The following is a 20,400-nucleotide window of genomic DNA, read 5'->3' on the forward strand; positions in this document are numbered from 1 at the left end:
TTTCAGCCAACTGTGCCCTCTAGTGGAGAAGAGCTGTAGCACACTCTAATAACCTCATAATATGATTCAAAACTAAAGGAAAAATAGAAATGATGGAGTTGCAAACATTTTATTTACAAGTACTAACTTATAATATCAAAATATTTAAAAATGAAAACATGAAAAAGTTGTGTCACGGTCACCAGATTTGCAATGTAACACGTTAAAACATTTTGCAGTATCAAAACACTCTGCCTTTACTGCAGAGGTGAGACAACATCATAGTTTTGCATGCAAGTCTCAGGTCCCAAGTAAAGTCCCAAGTCCAGACAGGCAAGTATAGAATAACATAATCATTCATGCTTTATAGATTATTTTTATTTATCATTTTATTAATTATATTTCCAAATATACTCCATGGAAAGCCTTGAGAAAGATACCAGTATAACAACAACAACAACAACAACAACAATAACAACAACAACAATAATAATTAAAAAAAAAAAAAAAAAAAACATTCAATGAAATATCTATGTGTAACAATGCACCCTTTTACCTTGAAATCATTTCAGGAAGGCTATGGCTTGAGATGTTTCTGTTGAGCTTCGGGAGGGAGGATATCAAAACAAGTCTTTCAAGTCACACACTTCAAGTCCAAGTTAAGTCACGAGTCATAGGTGTTAAAGTCAACATTGAGTTGCAAGTCTTTTTTTTCACTTTGCCAAATTGAGTCTGAAGTCATCAAATTTGATTCCACGTCATGTGACTCAAGAGAGTCAAACACCCCTGCTGTACTGCCGGTCAGTATGAACCCATGGATTATGAATTATCTTTCCTGAGATTAAACGTCAATGTAATTGAACTAGTCCTCCAGATAAGAACTAGTAATTGAACTAGTCATCCATTCCTGATGAATAAAAAATGGAGGACCCTGATGTAAACAAGACGAAAGTCTTTTTCTGGTCTGCATCCTCATAGCAGTTGTTTGTATTGAGCCGTACTGTATTGTACCCATTCTGCAATCTGTTAATAAAATGTTCAATCAATCAATAAGTGAAACCTTCCCGGTCGTCTTGAGCAACGCCCCGCCGGGGTGCAAAGTGAGGGACATACCTGCCGTAGTACAAGGCCTTGTCCTCGTCTGCCTTCCTACGGCACATAGTAACTATCCCAGCGATGGCGGTCATGATCAACCCCAGCAGCGCTGCCAGGATGATGGCTGCCACTTTCCAGTCCTCCTTCCTGGCTCCTCCTTCTTGAAGCACCGAAGAGTCTTCTGGGGATAAATATTGATTATTTTCACCAGTCCACAGTAAATAAAATGAATATATTACTGAATCAACCTTAATCCTTTCGCTACCACACTACAAAGGGTTAACGCTTTCACTACCACACTACAGAAGGTTAACCCTTTCACTACCACACTACAGAAGGTTAACCCTTTCACTACCACACTACAGAAGGTTAACCCTTTCACTGCCACATTACAGAAGGTATGACACAAACGGGTTAACCCTTTCACTACCACACTACAGAAGGTTAACCTTTTCACTACCACACTACAGAAGGTTAACCCTTTCACTACCACACTACAGAAGGTTAACCCTTTCACTGCATGCCACAAAAGGGTTAACCCTTTCACTACCACACTACAAAGGGTTAACACTTTCACTACCACACTGCATAAGGTTAACCCTTTCACTACCACACTACAAAGGGTTAACACTTTCACTACCACACTGCATAAGGTTAACCCTTTCACTACCACACTACAAAGGGTTAATGAGATACATTTATGATTTATTTGAACAGTTTTGGTTTTGTAAATGTTATTATTAGTTGTAATAACAGAAAACCCGAGTTTACTCAACACCTGGAACCACAGAGTATGTTAAATACATTTATGATATTTATAGATTTTGATTTTTGCATACATAACTTTGTTTATTTACAGTATTTCCTGGTATACTCTAATAAGCGACCATTCCTTATCTTTTACTCAAAAGGCAGAACATATTTATTTGAATAAGATAGAAAGTCTATAATATACCATATGAAGTACATGTACTTTGCTATATTCCACCATGGCATAAAACTCCAATACAGACTATTTTTCTCTTTTCTTTTAACAATCAAATTTTGTGTATTTAGGTGAATTGGTACATTTAGGTGAATTGTTACATTTGGGTGAATTGGTACATTTAGGTGAATTTGGTGAATTGGTACATTTAGGTGAATTGGTACATTTAAGTGATGTGGCAGAATAGTAAACCCCCTCCCCCATCCATTCACCTTTCACCAAATGGGGGACCCTGTTGTAAACAAGACGAAAGTCTTTCTCTTGTCTGCATCCCCTTAACAATTGTGTGTATTGAGCCGTACTGTATTGTACCCATTCGGCAATCTCTTAATACAATTTCCAATCAATTAATAAATCAATCAATCAATCAATCAATCAATCAATCAATCACCTTTCACCTCTCACCTGAAAGCACCCCCCCCCCTTTCCATCTCCTAAACTGCCCCCCCCCCCCCCCCCCCTTCCTTACCTCGTCCCTCTCACCCGATACCCCCCCCCCCCTTCCCATCTCCTCACTCACCCCCTCCATCCAATCCAATTGTCTCTCCCACCTGGACACACCCACTTCTATGACTTTATAGACCATCGTTTTCCCTTGTCTCAGGAGCCCGTTTATGGGACCCCCCCCCCGGCCAGGGGTCTCGCCGGGTCTCTCCAGCCAATTATCCTGGGTTGTAAGCTAATAAACCTTATTTACCAAGTCTACCTGACTGTCTCTATCTCATTTAGGTGAATTGGTACATTTTGGTGAATTGGTACATTTAGGTGAATTGGTACATTTAGGTGAATTGGTACATTTAGGTGAATTGGTACATATAGTTGTTTATTCTTGATGAAACAGGTATCCATTTTAATCCTATACTCCTCTTGTGAAATGAGACATTGAAAAACACTTTTGTAAAGAGATGTAAACTGGGTAATTAAACCAGATAGATTGATGATATTAAAACATGTTCTCACTCTTGCAGTCGGTGCCTGGTAATGCTGGATTTTTATCCTGGAATCCTCTCTTACATTTACATGTATATGAAGGGCCTTCTCTGATACAGCTGCCATTCTGGGAGCAAATGTATTTCCCCCTTTGGCAGAGATTGGCCTCTGTAATAAAATAACAAATACATTATTAAACTAAACAAATAAATTAAGTCATTAAACAAATCTTAATTGATTAAATTGGCTAATTGACTTATCTCAAACCCTGCCCTCATTTCTTTTATTTTCTTCAGTTGTGATTGGAGGATCAAGAAAAAAGGGGCAGGATTTGAGATCAATTGGGTCATCACAAAGAAAACTGTAAATACCTTTGACATGGGTGTTGTTGAAATCCACATTAAACTTTGATGCGTTCAGAGCATTGACGATACTGTTTCGTACACCAGCAGTGGTTACGTTAAGTTTGAGAGCAGTAACCAAATCAAATTCAACAATGACACTTCCGCTTCGAAGGTTTCTTATAACCACCACCATTTCCTTAGCTTTGACACGGTCTTGGTAGCTTTTGGGCAGGTTCTCTTCAACCTGAAAAGCACAACATTGTAAATGTATTAATTTATTTAAAGATGCACTAAGATTTTCATTAGGACCATAGACTCAACCACGCACATAATTATGCAAAGTTAGCACATCATTTAGTGGTCAAGTCTAGACACAGTCCTTGTTTGACACAATCTGACAATGAGGACCTTGTAGTCTCAACCACTAAATTAGGTTCTTAGTCCATGTAATTGTGAGTCTACACAGTCCTCATTTCAAATACTTAAAACTATTTTTTCAGTCAAGAAACTAAGGATAAAACATTGTGTGCATTGTGTACATTGTATACATGTTTACCTTGTTGGTAAAGAGCGCTGTAAAGTCTTTGTAAAGTTTGCTGGAATGATTTGCATAATCAGACACATATTCAATGGCCATAATTCGAGTAGAGATCTCATATGTCTTTCCAGCTTTTTGCAGGGTGAGGAAAAAAAGAACAGGAAAACACAATTAGAACACTTAATATGAGAGGCGGTCATTATGGAAATTAATATCAATGCGATCTTTCAATCTCTGATCCGGGCTCTTATTTCTTTCATAATGTAAGTAAGTAAAAGTAAGTACAACTTTATTTATATAGCGCCCTTCTCAGCACGAGTGCTTTACAGCATTTTTATAAAACATCAGTAAAAATACAATGAGAAGAAACATGTGAAGAGAAGAATAAAACATCCAAATGAGCTAAAACAACAGAATAGACAACAAAAGAACTGAAAAAAAACAAAAAGACATAAACAGAAAGAAACGACTAAAGGTGTTTAAAAAGCCTCCCTGTAGAAGCACATTTTTAGCTGTCTTTCGTGTTCACTGTTCAAGAAAAAAGAGTTGACGCATACCTGTAATTATATCTCTTGAGATACTTCTTGTGGCGTTGCAGGATCGATATGTTACAGTCAGTGTATATTTGGTCCCAGGGGTGAGGTCAGAGAAGCCGGCTGTGATGCTGGACGTCTCTGTCTGAAGAGAGGACGAGTCGGAGACCAGCTTCACCTGGTACTTTGTCTTCTGACTGAGGTTAGAGCCTGTCCAGCTCACTCTGATCCACCCGCTGGTGACGCTCTCCATCCTCACAGCAGACAAGGCGGCTGCATACAGAGGTCATACTCATTAGTCACAACATTACTTTAGAATACTACGCATTCATGAGGTCGATCCTTGTCCTTTTGTCTAACTTCACAAAAGTTGAATTCTACACCAGTTGTACTCGTAGGCAAAGCTGTATCATTGTTTGTTCAAGTTTTCAAGTTTTGTTTCATTTGTCACATATACGGTCACATTATAGTGAAATGCTTGGTTCTGTATGACCCTCCTGAGATTGTGCTTCATACAGTAACACATTTAAAGAATAAAAACCAAACACTGTACAAAATATACAATATACAAAACTGAAATGTACAAAATGCAAAAAGAAAAAAAAAATAACTGAGGTAGAAGAGGTAGTGCAGATTTGTAGGGATAAATAGATACAAATGTGGTGTAATGTTTAAAAAGTGTTTAAAGTGTCTAAAGTGAATGAATGTTTACGGTGAATGTTTAAAGTGTGCATGCGGGTGACGTGTGCAGTGAATGTAGAATGGATGAGTTAATGTCACAGTGGGATGATGAGTTAACGTTACAATGCAAGAGTGAATGAAATCTTACCACATTCCACGACAATACTTGTGATGGTTGTCATCATCAGAGTGGCGTTGGTTTGAACCGGTGACGTGGTGGAGGGGGGGGATATTGTTGTACCTGCTGTGGCTATTATAGTTTTCACTGTTGAAAATGTACCAGCAGTAGTTGCCACATGTGCTGCTGGAGTTGTTGCATGACCAGCATTTGTTGACACATTTGTTACAAAAGTCGTTGATGGACCAGCATTTGTTGACACATTTGTTGCTAAAGTTGTTGATGGACCAACAGTTGTTACTGGAGTTGTTGCTGGACCAGCAGTAGTTGCCACATTTGTTGCTGGACCAGCAGTACTTGCCACATTTGTTGCTGGGCCAACAGTAGTTGCCACATTTGTTGCTGGACCAGCAGTAGTTGCCACATTTGTTGCTGGACCAGCAGTAGTTGCCACATTTGTTGCTGGGCCAACAGTAGTTGCCACATTTGCTACTTTATTCGTTGATGGACCAGAAGTAGCTGTCACATTTGTGTCTGGAGATGCACCAGCAGTAGTTATTGGAATTGTCGATGGTCCGTTGGTAGTTGCCACATTTGCAGCTGGTGTTGTTCCTGGGGCAACGGTAGCTGGTACATTTGTTATTAGAGTTGTTGCTGGACCAGCATTAGTTGACACATTAGTCAGATGAGTTGTTGATGAATTGGTGTTCAGAACTCTTCCTGTTATTTTTGATGGACTGACAGTAGAGGCCACATTTGTTGCTGGAGTTCTTGATGGACCAGCAGTAGTTACAACACTTTGAGCAGGAGTTTTCGACGGACCAGCAGTGGTTACTACATTCATTATGGGAGTATGTGATGGGTGAGCAGTAGTTGCCACATTTGTTGCTTTATTTGTTGATGGACCAGAAGTAGCTGTCACATTTGTTGCTGGGCCAACAGTTGTAACATTCTTTATTGGAGTTGTTGCTGGACCAGCATTAGTTGACACATTAGTCAGATGAGTTGTTGATGAATTGGTGTTCAGAACTCTTCCTGTTATTTTTGATGGACTGACAGTAGAGGCCACATTTGTTGCTGGAGTTCTTGATGGACCAGCAGTAGTTACAACACTTTGAGCAGGAGTTTTCGACGGACCAGCAGTGGTTACTACATTCATTATGGGAGTATGTGATGGGTGAGCAGTAGTTGCCACATTTGTTGCTTTATTTGTTGATGGACCAGAAGTAGCTGTCACATTTGTTGCTGGGCCAACAGTTGTAACATTCTTTATTGGAGTTGTTGCTGGACCAACAGTAGTTGCAACATTTGTTGCTGGGGTTTTTACTCTTGATCTTAAACTCTTAGGGGAGGTTGAGTCTGACATGGCTCTGGTTTCCAATTGAAAAGCTGTAGCTGGTATCAGAGTCGACGCATCATGTGAAGGCGCAGGGTCCGTTGATTTGTTATAAGGATAGGTAGTGGGCTTCGTCGTTAATTCATATGTAGTTGCAGGTGGCAGTGTTCGTGTTCCATTCAGCTCAGTAGAGTTCAGTGTCCCACCAAGAGTTGTGGCTTCCTCTGACTTTACCGACGATAGGAATGACACGGATGAAATAACTGTGAATAAAATAAAATAGGCTATGTTATTTTGTATTTGTCTATTCTGATTCATGACATAGCTTAATATGAATATGACAGGGTGGTTCATTCTTGTGCAGTAGGATTATGGACGAGCCTTTGCAATAACATTGTAAATCATCTTGAATCAACATTTAGAGAGCAATATGACAGAATGTGACAAATGTTATAATATAACTTCATTTGTATTTCCCTCATCCCTCAGGATGAATGAAGAACAATTTAACTAACCTAGAACGCCCACATGTATTATTAGATTTAGAAACATGAATTTAGCTAAAGCCCTCTATGTGATATTCAGGACAGTGAATGGGTGTCTATTACGTTATATGCATATTGTCTATTTTATGGCTGAAATACAGAAGATCTTGACCTCAGAAAATGTACATTCCTATTCAAATGTATTTAAAACATATCGGTCAGTGTCTATGGATTGGCTATAGGTTGAAATCAGCACAAACTACAAACAATCTATTACATGGATTTAAGTTTTTTTTTTTTTTTTTATAAATACAGTAGTAAGATTAGTAGTGGTTGTAGTAGTAGCAGTAGCAGCAGTAACAGCTGGTGGTTTATCCAGTCTTTCAGTAGTATGGCTTATTTTTAAACTTTACCATCAATAATAATAGTATCACTGTATTATTACAAAACCGTAGGCCTACTTACATAAAATAAAGGTGAGCTTGATCAGCAAAAGGTGCATTCGTTCAGTCCTTTCCATCTTTCCGTTTGTGCATTTCATTCTATCCCAAACTATATAAACAATTTCCATGTTCAAATAAGAAACTCGTTTGGAAGCAACTCCCAACCCCCTAGGGCTTAAAGAGAACACGTAGTCAATAATGTAGTTATTGCTTAGCATTATTCTTTCTCTCACCATATAATGTATAGGGGACATGTAGGATGAACCGGAGGAGTTTTGGTTTCACAGAAAGAGCTTTAATCTATTATGACATAAGAGTGGAACGCTGTATGGAACCAGTTAGTTATCCTTAACGTACTTCTAGCTCAAGGTTTACATGCCTGGTCAATTGAGACTTGCTTGGAATAAAGCAAATATTGGTTCTTCTCATGTTAATCAATTGTCAATAAGTAGGTTATACAGAGCAGAAGTAAACAAGTGAGTCAGACTCATTAGAGTTGCCATAGACAAATAGAATCAACAAAAAACTGACTCACGATGGATATGCTAAATTCAAAAAGGAGGTTACTCCAATAGGAAAAAGATCCCTTCTCTATTGCATATAAAGGGATTGCTTTAACACAGAATCGGAGGCCACTGAATCCGTGTGTTGTGTCAATTACAGCTCAATTAAATTATGGTCATGAAGAAATTGCAATCCCTATAACACAATGGTACAATGTCCTCCAATGACATCACTGGAGGACATATTCAAACTCATTAACTCTAAATAACTGTCAAACTAAGCGAATCGGTCCAATTTATTTTTTGAGTTTTACAATATGTGTGATTATGTGCAAAATAAATCAGCACTGTTGTGAATGAAAAGAGTTGACTCTTTACAACAAAATAATCCACGAACATCTGGGGCTGCTCCATAGACAATGAATGAGGCTCTGACTTTATGAGGCCATACAATATTTGTTTGAATTTATTCTAGCTATTCTAGCATTGCTAGAACGTATGAACCAGCAAAGAAAAAGCTAATCTACAAATTCCAATCTGGCTTCAGAACATCCCACTCCACTGACACATGCCTTCTCTATTTGAACGACCACATCAAACAAGAGGTGGACGCGGGCAAATACTGCGGCATGGTCATGCTGGACCTCCAAAAAGCGTTCAACACTGTTAATCACTCCATTCTGATTGACAAGCTAAAAGCAATTGGTTTTGATAGTTCATCAGTGAGCTGGATGCAATCCTACCTGGAGGGGAGAGAACAGATGGTGGAGGTAAACGGTACACTACCCCCCCCCCCCTCCCAGTGAGCTGTGGTGTTCCACAAGGAAGCATACTAGGACCGTTACTGTTCCTAATTTATGCAAATTACATGTCATCAGCTTGTGATTGCAACTTGTTCCTGTTCGCGGACGACTCAGCCCTGCTGGTCTCTGATAGGGACAAGTTACAGGTTGAAAAAGCCCTCAGCTCTGAACTCGGCAGAATATGCACCTGGCTCCCTGATAGCAAATTATCATTACACCTGGGTAAAACAGAGTCCATTCTCTTTGGATCAAATAACAAACTCAGAAAGGCCAACGGCTTCTCCGTTACAGTGGGTGACAATATTGTCATACATACCTGGGTTCCATCCTAGAGGCAAATCTTTCCTGTGACAAAATGGCAACCAATGTAATAAAAAAAAGTCAGCCAACGAACAAGATTCTTGTACCGGATCTCCTCTCTGGTAAGCAAGAATACCCTGAAGACTCTTAACAGGAGCACTCATTCAAGGGTACTACGACTATGCTTGCACCTCATGGTACCAAAGCACCTCAAAGGCACTAAAAACAAGACTACAAACATCACAAAACAAACTGGTCAGACTACTGCTTGACCTTACTCCTAAAACCCACCTTATCCCTGCCCATTTTGACAACCTAGGATGGCTTAGAGTAGACGACAGAGTACAGCAACTTGCAATGGGCCTTGTCTACAAGATACACTACACCACTAACAGGGCCGCCTCAGGGGGTGTGCGAGCAGTGCGGTCGCACAGGGCCTCGCGGGAAGGGGGGCCTCGCAAAATAAAAATTAAAAAAAAATTAAAAAAAAATATTTTTTATTTATTTTTTTTATTATTTTTTTTTATTTTTTTTTTATTTTTTTGCGAGGCCCCCCTTCCCGCGAGGCCCTTTTTCATCACAGACCTAAAATCTAGTTTTGCTTATATGCTTATATATTTCACATTAGACACGTTTGTAGAATGTGTCTGACTTCCTGGCTCTGCAGACTGCAGTTTTCCGGTTTCTGCGGATTTGCTGCTCTACAGATTTTAGGATAGTGTTTCCGGCCCGTCCGCCGACCGCCGTAATACCAAATAGAAGAAGAAGACACACGAGGTCGATAATTCAGCGCTATTCAGAGGAGCGAGGCGAGTGGATGTCTTTTCAAAAGAAGGAGAAGAGAACTTGTGAGCAGATAAATCTGTTAGGCAGCAATATGCCGAAAGGTGTCCAGTCTGCCGGAAAGTACTCGAAGAAGAAGAAGAAGAAGAATTACACCGTGGGCCAAGTCTCCTTCCAACTTTACCATTGGCGCCGGCCGCGCCGCATTCATTGATACTGCGTTATGTGAGTCAACCTATGATTATATACCCGCCGTGGACCTGTCCTGACCTATCTATCTTTCTCTTTCTCTGGAGCCAAACTGGTCGACTAGCTAATATATAGTACTACTAGTAGCTAACTGTGTGTGTCTGGTGAGAGCACCTGGCTGTATGTAGACAGTAGCCGCATAGCTTGTTAGCTGTTAGCTAACGCAGAAGCAAGCTATGCGGCTACTACATGCAGCCAGGTGCCTGATTGAGCTAACTGTTAGCCAGTTAGCTGTTTAGCGTCAGCTGGGAACGTTCGTTTGATGCTATCAGTTAGCCTTGAGAATAGCAGGCCCTGGCACTCTGACTACGACATCATCTTTGACAGAAGATGTAGTCGGGCCTGCACCATGACAAGGCTCTGGCCATAGCTTTGTCCCGACAGCGAGAGGCCTTTCGTCAACGTGGAGACCTGTGTTGCAGGCCTTTCGACCTGCGTTCCTCGTGCAGGTAAAATGTCATGACATTACCCCACTCTTCCTTCCTTCCCCTCCCGAATGTTTTGTTAATAACGATGTTTTTTTCCAGGCAAAACATATGCTACTTCACAACATTTGGAGATACGACATGTGCTGTGTGTGAATGGTCGTTTGTGTAGCTTGGGTAGCGTTGGGCCGTTGGCCAAAGCTGTGTGTCACGTGGCCTGGTGTCACAGTACCTGGCTAGCCTATTTAGCTGATGTCGGCCATTGGCTCCTTGCTGCTTTGGTTTCTCTGGTATAGACGCTCTTCTTGTTGGATTTAAATGTTGATCTTTGTCCTTTTGAATCTCTCATACATGCTATAGTCTCTCTCTAACACACACACACATGACAAACACACATGTTCTCTCTCTCTCTCTCTCTCTTTCTAACACACACAGTCTGCCTATGGCGGCCTTTCTCGATGGCTAGGCTGTGCTCAAGGATCTTCAGTCACAGTGCTCAGGTATTCTGCCACTGTGTACTCTCTGTTTAGGGCCAAATAGCATTTCAATTTCTTTCCAATGTGTCTCTCTCTCTCTCTCTCTCTCTCTCTGTACACTGTATATTGACTGTAGAACGGGAGCTCTCTCTCGCTCTCTCTTTTGCTATATGTTGACTGTATCATGCCCCGCCTCGGGCAGCGCTATTATTTAAGAATATTTTGACTGTATAAAAAAAAAAAAAAAAAAAAAAAAAAAAAAAAAACATATATATATATAATTTTTTTTTTTTTTTTTTTTTACCTTTGGGGGGGGGGGGGGGGGGGCCTCGCGTTAAATCTCGCACAGGGCCTCGCATTTCTCCCAGGCGGCCCTGACCACTAAGATACCCATGTATGTACATGTCGAAATACTTCCCAAAGGTCAGTGAATTCCACGACCACAACACCAGAGGGAGTTCCACAAATCATGTTCAACCCAGATTCGGCTCAAACATGGGACTAAACACGTTTCGCAATTCTGCCACAACAATGTGGAACGCCCTACCTTAGCCGTAAAATAATGTGAATCCCTACCCACCTTCAAAACCGCTCTCAAAGAGCACCTATGGGAGGCTGCAATTCGGAACTGGCTGTGGTAACTGTGCAACCCCCCCCCCCCCCCTCCAATGTAGTTTCTTCCCCCTCAAATGTATATATTCTTTTAGAATCTCTGTCTCTTAAACAGTACTGTATATTTGTATGTCGTGTATCTATGTCATAAATGTCATGAATTGAAAATGGGGGACCCTGATGTAAAGAAGACGAAAGTATTTCTCTGGTCTACATACAATTGTGTGTATTGAGCCGTACTGTATTGTACCCATTCTGCAATCTGTTAATAAAGTTTTCAATCAATTCAATCAATCAATCTATTCTAAACCTAATTTGGGTGTAGGAGCTCAATGTGGATTTCTATCAATTACCACTTAAGCCACTGTCTTGGCAAGCGATCGATAATGTTACTTACATCTGCGGGCAAGACAATAATTGGCAAGGAAGATGCGGCAAGGCAGCAGAGTTTCAAGCACTGAGCAACAGTTGCAAGTCATGATGCAGTGCTGGATAGATTATTTAATGTTACAGGCCCAAGATTATGAATTGTACAAATGGCCAAACATCTAATAGACGTAGCGAGTTTGCTGATTCCCAGCTGTATATGTAACGGTAGTTACGGCACGCTACGCTAGGCACTATGTGAAGTTAACGTAGCGTAGCCGGGGATCAGCAAATAGCGATTATGTTACAGGGATTAGTCATATCCAAAAAGTGTTGAGTAAAATTAGGCTATATTAGCTAGCTATGCAAATTGTTGTCGTGGAAGTTGTTGTTGCAGGAAGTGTACAGCGGAGACTGGGTTGGTGAGGAAGATTATTCAGATTCAGATTATTTTATTGTCACAGCTTTTAGAAAAACGTGAGATGCTTGTTTTTCCCGGCTCCTCGACCGTAGTAGCTTTGTAAACATAGTACACAACGTATATTCTATCTATACAAACTATAACTATAAGCTGCTAAAACTATAAAACTAAACATAATACACAATTTCTATTTATTTATCCTTTATTTATCCAGGAATGTCCCATTGAGATACAAGATCTCTTCTTCCAGGGAGTCCTGACCAACACGGCACACAACAAGTTTCAACATAAAAACATAAAAACAAGGGCATTAAACAAAAAACATACAAATCAAATACAAATACAGTAGGCCATTTGTGCAGTGGCAATAAGCATAATCAGATCAGCAATAGCATCAGGTAAAACAGTTGCATGTTTCATGAAGGGCTAATCGTAGCATACCTTTAAAAGCATTCACAGTAGCCTCTAGAAGACAACGTTTCACTTGCAGCGTATTACATAAAAAGGGAGCATAGTGGGAGAATGCAGCTTTACCAAGCTCTGACTGCAGTGCATATACAATGTATATTCTACAAACTATACAATACAAGGTATATGTTAGCAGAAGTATGTCGTCTTGTTGGGAGTACAGAAAGCGTTGCGTTATCTAAAAGATAGAAAACAATGGTTTGTGTTTACGCATATCCAAATTGAAAAGAAAATGTTGAGCCACACTTCAGTTTTCATAGACTACCTGTTCGATAGAGACACGCTGGATAAATGGTAAACATAAAAAAAAAAAAAAAAAAAGACACCTGGCATCAGTACAAACTAAAACTTGGCAGGATAACAACAAAAGCAATCACTCAATAAGCCAGTAGTACAGTATACGTACAAAATCTCAACAGAGTCATGACTGATTATAAAATATCTATATACATTTATTTCCGCTTCACAACTTTTGTAAACACAGAAAAATCACGCCCAGCCACAAATAGTGGAATGGATAAACAACACTGGAAGAAGCATAAACACAAAGGTCTATTTCTGTAGGGACCCTTTATATTATGTTGTCAGACACTTATTATAACAATCCGACAACAAAGAGCTAGGAGACAGGGTGGGCATATCGCAGCCATCCATCAGCCGCTGCCTCGTGGATGGAACCCGTTTCCACATCTCAACAGAAAACAAGACCACTCCATCAATGTTCAAATCAGCTGCGACGCCCAGAACCACCTGCTCAATGTGGTCTCCCGCTTCCCAGGAGGTGCACACAACTCCTACATCTTTCAGAACAGCTCTGTGGGTGTGCACCTCGAGCAAAGAGACGCATGCCTAATTGGTAAGTATCTGTGTGTAATGAATCGTTCCAGCAACAGTATTATGCTTATATTCTTCTAATGACTTGTTTTATTAGGAGATCGTGGATATGCGCTAGTCCCCCCTGGTTGATGACCCCACTCACCAACCCTCAGACGGAGCAGGAGGTGGCCTACAACGAGAGCCTTGAGCATTGGACTGCTCAAAAGACGCTGGATGCTATACAAACCGGATAAGGTGTGTATGAAGGCAATAGCTGAGAAATTGTGTTTCGCTCGTGCTAAACCATTAGAGTGCCCACCTCAGCCCAATACAATAATTTGTTGCCTGTCAGTAATTGTGGCAATTTTTTCCCCTCGTTTCAGGTGTGTAGGATAATCATGGCCCGCTGCGTCCTGCACAACATCGCCGTTAAAAGGTGGTGTAACAGTTACCACTACCCCTCCAGCCACCTCACCTACCACCTCACCAGGATGTGCGTGCTGACCAATTCCTGGGCCCGGACAACAGACGTGTGCTGTCCAAGTCCAACAGCAATTCATTGCACGGATGTAGGATGAATAAAGCCTTTAAACATGCATTTGACTTACTTGATTTTGTCACTATTATTTGTTATTATTTGTGCGTTTTATTTCGGCCAGGTTAGCCGCAAGCGCTTCCAGCACCATCGCGGTCCTCTCCTGGCTGGCCGCGAACCTCTCCTGGCTAGTCGCAAACCTCTCCAGGCTGTTTGCGACGCTCTCTTGGCTGGTGGCGAACCTCTCAAGGCTGTTCGCGACACTCTCCTGGCTGGTGGCGAACTTTTCCAGGCTCGTGGCGACCCTCTCAAGGCTGTCCAGCACCGCCTGGACCATGTTGCCACGGGGAACGGGTGCGGGCGTGGCAGCACTGGTGGGCGGGGGGTCAGCGCTGGTGGACGGGGGGGCAGCACTGGTGGACGGTCGGGCTGAGGAGGCAGCGCTGGTAGACGGGGGAGCTGAGGAGGCAGCGCTGGTGGACGGGGGGGCAGCGCTGGTGGCCGGGGGAGCTGAGGAGGCAGCGCTGGTGGACGGGGGGGCAGCGCTGGTGGCCGGGGGAGCTGAGGAGGCAGCGCTGGTGGACGGGGGGGCAGCGCTGGTGGCCGGGGGAGCTGAGGAGGCAGCGCTGGTGGACGGGGGGGCAGCGCTGGCGGACGGCTCCGCCTCCCAATCCGTTTCACCTGTGAATGAGGGCGATTAATTTGTGGGTCTTGGCGCACTGCAATGGTTGGCACATGTTTCAATTGGATATACATTGTGGAGATAGATACGCTTACCGTCCGATTCAGTCTTCGCAACCAAAAGGGGAGATGTGGCGGGTGGTAGGAGGAGCCGGAGGTAGTGGTGCCCCGGGCCCGTCTCCTCCTTATCGTCAGCCGCGACTACCGTGTTGTCCACGATGGCCTGAACACGCTGGTCCACCTCGGACAGCCCCGGGAGTGCCGTTTCTCCTCCAGTGGCCAGCATAACTTTCCTGCGGTTCGCTACCCTTTTCTTGGACTCTGATTTCATGTCAGCCCACTTCCTTTTCACTTCAGCCGCTGTGCGCCCCGCTCCTGACACCACACTAACCTCCCCCGCCAACGCGTCCCACGCCTCATGCCTGTGGATGGGCCCGTACCCCATGCTGACGGTACTGAACAAAATGGCACGTCTGTTCTGCACTCCCTGCAACAGCACCTTCACCTCTGCACCGGTGAAGTTGGGCCTGCGTCTCCCATCTGCTTTTCTCTTGGGCATTTCTTTTTTTTGGGATTAATTCCGTTTGCACACAGCTCTGTGTTGGATGGCCTTGTTGTTATAAAGCACCTTTTCACACGTTCAGGTATCCGGAAGATCTGATTAAATCAGAGGCTAACCTGTTTGCTAACGTTAGCGCCGAAATAGCTCGTTTATATAGGGTTGTAATTGTATATAACTCAATCGTGAAATGAAATGGGATATTCAGCCAGCATTTGTGAGAACATGATCAACGCCATGGATAAACTAAGAATCCGAGTAGAGCCAAGACTCTAACTAATCCGCTGTTAAGACTCATGACGTAAACACAGACTGGTACAGCCTGATTACAGGTATCCGGAGATCTATCGTAAAAGTCCTCTTACGAGGTTATTTAAGAAGAAACTTATGAGAATGAGGTCCAATGATTCTACTATATTTTTCTTCTTCTCTCAAGTTCTCCCGCTTCCACGTTCAAAAGTCCCAACATCTATTTCCCGTTCTACCCTTATATGGCTCTGCCTCCCCCCTCTATAATGGGGGACCCTGATGTAAACAAGACGAAAGTATTTCTCTGGTCTGCATCCCCTTAATAATTGTGTGTATTGAGCTGTACTGTACTGTACCCATTCTGCAATCTGTTAATAAACTTTTCAATCAATCAATCAAACATCAGAACGGAAACGGCAGGGTATAGGGGAGGAGGAGTCTGAAGGGGGAACTATACATTCAACAATGCACCACAAGGAGCAGGCGACACCCTAATCTTGCACAAATACACAATAATAATAAGCATACTCTATTTTTACTAGTATAAGAAATGTTGCATCTCACTCCATTCATTTCGTATAGTCCCAGCCAGGTCTGCTTATTTCCCCAGAGCTGGTGATGAAAGTAGCCAGTGAGTGAGTTGTTTCACTTTCCAAACTTTTCCGCCTTGTTGTACGAACTCTCGCAGCAGGTCGCTTGAAGAAACACTTCCGTTTCGTGGATTTTATGTAGCTCAGCTGTGTCAAGCCGTTTTCATTAAGCTTCGATAAGACTTCCTGTAGAGACGTTTTACCTTCAGAGTAAAAGTATGGACATTGACATGCTTTATGAATTTGGCTGGCAGTGTACAGTACAGCACATTATATATCATAATACTCTGGGGAACCTCTATGTTTAATTTAGTATTGAAAAAGCTGCAAAATATGTAAAAACGATTGTGATGTAATTATGGTAACTATTTATCATGTAGGGCCACCTATGGACTAGATGTTGGGTGATATTGTCTCTGGAGATAGAGCAGTCGTCTGGTAATCAGAAGGTTCCTGGTTCAACTAAAGCTCCTCCTTGAGCAAGACACTTAACAACTGTATGAATTAGATGCTACCATAGAGTTAAACGCATGTGTTTATGTGGTCTATATCATCTGGCATATGTGTTTATTTAAGCTGGCTTGACACCACATTCTAAAGCTCCCAGGTAAGAATTTGATGCCACTATGGGTTTAAAACGTGTGTGTTTATGAAGGAAGATGGCTTCCTATATCATGTGGTATATGTTTTGTGTCTAAGTCCTTTTTGTTAACTTTTTACAAGGTCTATACATGCGGCCAATAGGCTATAATAGGTGGTTATTTAAACTGCATTCTAAAGATCTCATATATGAATTAGACGCTACTATGTGTGTAAACTTTTATGAAATAATAGGGATTCCTGTATATGTTTTATCTTTTTTTGTTCACTTGTTATATGGCCTATATAACCTCCTAGTGCAATATAGTGCAAACATATATAGGCTTATAACTGGGATTTCCATACAATATTAAACACATATACTGTATAGATGTGTATGCATTATTTAACAGACTCTTCATCATTAATTTGGTTTATTTTTAACTTTAATTAATACGCATCACTCAGAAAACTCTGTATAATGGGATTGTGATGGTGACCTATATTTTGATATTTCTAGTCCACGTTAGACCGGAAGTAGAATCCCTTATTTGAACTGGCTTGATACCTAGCTCGTAGTCGCTCTCGACAACATCGATGATTCTGTTTCGTACACCAGCAGTGGTTACATTTGAGAGCAGTAACCAAATGAAACGATGACACTTCCGCTTCGAAGGTTTCTTACAACCACCACCATTTCCTTAGCGTTGCCGTTGACATGGTCTTGGTAGCTTTTGGGCAGGTTATTTTCAACCTTGATTGAATGAATGAAAACTTTATTTAACAGATTGCAGAATGGGTACAATACAGTACGGCTCAATACACACAATTGTTAAGGGGATGCAGACCAGAGAAATACGTTTGTCTTGTTTACATCAGGGTCCCCCATTTTCAATTCATAGTGACATTTATGACACACAACATACATCATGACATTTATGGCATAGGGACATACATCATGACATACAGGTATATAGTACTGTTACATTTGTGACATATATGATATGCAAATATACAGTACTGTTACCCATAGATCCTGACAGAGTATATATATGATGGGGAGGAGACTGTACAGTAGGAGGAGGGGGTGGGTGGGAGAGAAATATATATGGTGGGGAGAGAATATATACATACGGTGGGGAGGAGACTGTACATTAGGAGGGGGTGGGAGAGAAATATACATACGTTTGTCTTGTTTACATCAGGGTCCCCCATTTTCAATTCATCATAACATAACATACATATAACATAATGACATACATGACATACAGTACTGAAAAGCACTAAATGTATTGATTTTTTTTAAAGATGGACTAACATTTTCATTAGGACCATAGAGCATAGACTCAACCATGCACATAATTATGCAAAATTAGCTCATCATTTAGTGGTCGACTCAAGTCTATACTATCTGATGTCAAACAAAGTGATACAAAGGTACTCCTCTGATTTGTGGAAACATTGGAATCTATGCCTTTATGTATTTTAATCTATGTTGTTGGCCTTGTTTCTTTTGTTATTGTATTTTTGTTGTTGTTTTGTATATGTGTAATATGGACCTTGAGTCTGGAATAAAGTCTTCGTCATATACACGGTCCTTGTTTGACACAATCTGACAATGAGGACCTTGTAGTCTCAACCACTAAATTAGGTTTTTAGCCCATGTAATTGTATGATTGTCTACTCTACACACTACACAGTCCTCATTTCAAATACTTAAAACGATTTTTTAAGTAGAGAAACTAAGGATAAAACATTGTGTACAATTTGTGCATTGCGTACATTATAATTATGTTTATCTTGTTGGTAAAGATCGCTGTAAAGTTTGCTGGAATGATTTGCATAATCGGACACATTAAATGGCCATAATTTGAGTAGAGATCTCATGTCTTTCCAGCTTTTTGTAGAGTGAGGGGGGGGGGGGGGGAACAGGAAAACACAATTAGAATTGATTGATTGAAAACGTTATTAACAGAATGCAGAATGGGTACAATACAGATAAAGACCAGAAAAAGACTTTCGTCTTGTTTACATAAGGGTCGTCCATTTTCAATTCATCAAGACATTTATGACATACAAATATACAGTAGGCCTACTGTTTAAGAAAAAGATATCATAAAAATATATACACCCAAAGGGGAGGAAACAGTACATTAGGAGGAGGGGGTTGGGTGGGGGATTTTGACATTTACAGAACCAGTTTCTAATTTCAGCCTCCCGTAGGTGCTCTTTGAGGGCGGTTTTGAAGGTGGGTAGGGATTCACATTATTTTACAGCTGTGGGTAGGGTGTTCCACATTGTTGTGGCATAATTGTGAAACGTGTTTAGTCCCTTGTTTGAGCCGAATCTGGGTTGAACATGATTTGTGGAACTCCCTCTGGTGTTGTGGTTGTGGAATTCACTGACCTTTGGGAAGTATTTCAACATGTACATGGCTATCTTAGTGGTGTAGTGTATCTTGTAGACAAGGCCCATTGCAAGCTGCTGTACTCTGTTGACTGTTTTCTACTCTAAGCCATCCTAGGATGTCAAAATGGGCAGGGGTGAGGTGGGTTTTAGGAGTAAGGTCAAGCAGTAGTCTGACCAGTTTGTTTTGTGATGTTTGTAGTCTTGCTTTTAGTGCCTTTGAGGTGCTTTGGTACCATGAGGTGCAAGCATAGTCGTAGTACCCTTGAATGAGTGCTCCTGTTAGAGTCTTCAGGGTATTCTTGTTTACCAGAGAGGAGATCCGGTACAAGAATCTTGTTCGTTGGTTGACTTTTTTTATTACATTGGTTGCCATTTTGTCACAGGAAAGATTTGCCTCTAGGATGGAGCCATTATGTGACAATATTGTCACCCACTGTAACAGAGAAGCCGTTGGCCTTGCTGAGTTTGTTATTTGAACCAAAGAGAATGGACTGTTTTTCCCAGGTGTAATGATAGTTTGTTATCAGGGAGCCAGGTGCAGATTCTGCCGAGTTCAGAGCTGAGGACTTTTTAATAATAATAATAATAATAATAATAATAATAATAATAATAATAATAATAATAATAATAATAATAATAATAATAATAATAATAATAATAATAATAATAATAATAGATTGGATTTGTAATGCACTTTTTGTTCGCTGGGATCCCAAAGTGCTACACTACATGGTTAAAACAGTTAAAAAAAATAGAATAAAATAGTTATTAGTAAAACAAATAAAATAAAATACAGAATAAAAATAGAACATAGTTAATTAAAAACATAGTATAAACAGATAATTTAAAAACAAAGCGCAATAAAATTTAAATAAAAAGCTAACAGTCAAAGGCCTTTTTGAACAGATAGGTTTTCAGGCCTGCTTTAAAAGAGTCCAGGCTCTGTGGTGCCCTCAGCTGGATGGGGAGGCTGTTCCACAGGCGTGGTGCAGCCGTGCAGAAGGCTCGGTCACCCATGGTGCAGAGCCGGGTATTGGGGACCTGAAGGAGCAGGCTACCTGCGGATCTGAGGGTGCGGGTGAAGGATTTTGGAGTGATGAGTTCCTGAA

At 41.2% G+C, this 20,400-nt stretch overlaps 2 protein-coding genes across 2 annotated transcripts; both read right to left on the reverse strand.

Moving 5' to 3' along the window:
• Nucleotides 1-543: 543 nt before the first annotated feature.
• LOC311229284 (uromodulin-like 1) lies at nucleotides 544-16,362 on the reverse strand. The gene is made up of 6 exons (XM_084315356.1): nucleotides 16,278-16,362; nucleotides 4,429-4,677; nucleotides 3,890-4,002; nucleotides 3,361-3,577; nucleotides 3,020-3,157; nucleotides 544-1,255 (listed from the first exon to the last, which is right to left on the reverse strand). Exons 2-6 carry the CDS (start codon nucleotides 4,655-4,657, stop codon nucleotides 1,026-1,028), a joined length of 927 nt encoding a protein of 308 aa, XP_084171482.1. The 5' UTR covers nucleotides 4,658-4,677; nucleotides 16,278-16,362; the 3' UTR covers nucleotides 544-1,025.
• LOC311225677 (uncharacterized protein) lies at nucleotides 14,313-15,464 on the reverse strand (the record flags this gene model as incomplete). Its single annotated transcript, XM_084311074.1, has 2 exons — nucleotides 14,313-14,905; nucleotides 15,002-15,464. The coding sequence occupies 2 exons, from the start codon at nucleotides 15,462-15,464 to the stop codon at nucleotides 14,313-14,315; spliced, it is 1,056 nt and encodes a 351-aa protein (XP_084167200.1).
• Nucleotides 16,363-20,400: the final 4,038 nt, after the last annotated feature.

Source organism: Notolepis coatsorum (genome assembly GCF_963971535.1).
Source record: "Notolepis coatsorum genome assembly, chromosome: 1".
NCBI lineage: Eukaryota > Metazoa > Chordata > Actinopteri > Aulopiformes > Paralepididae > Notolepis > Notolepis coatsorum.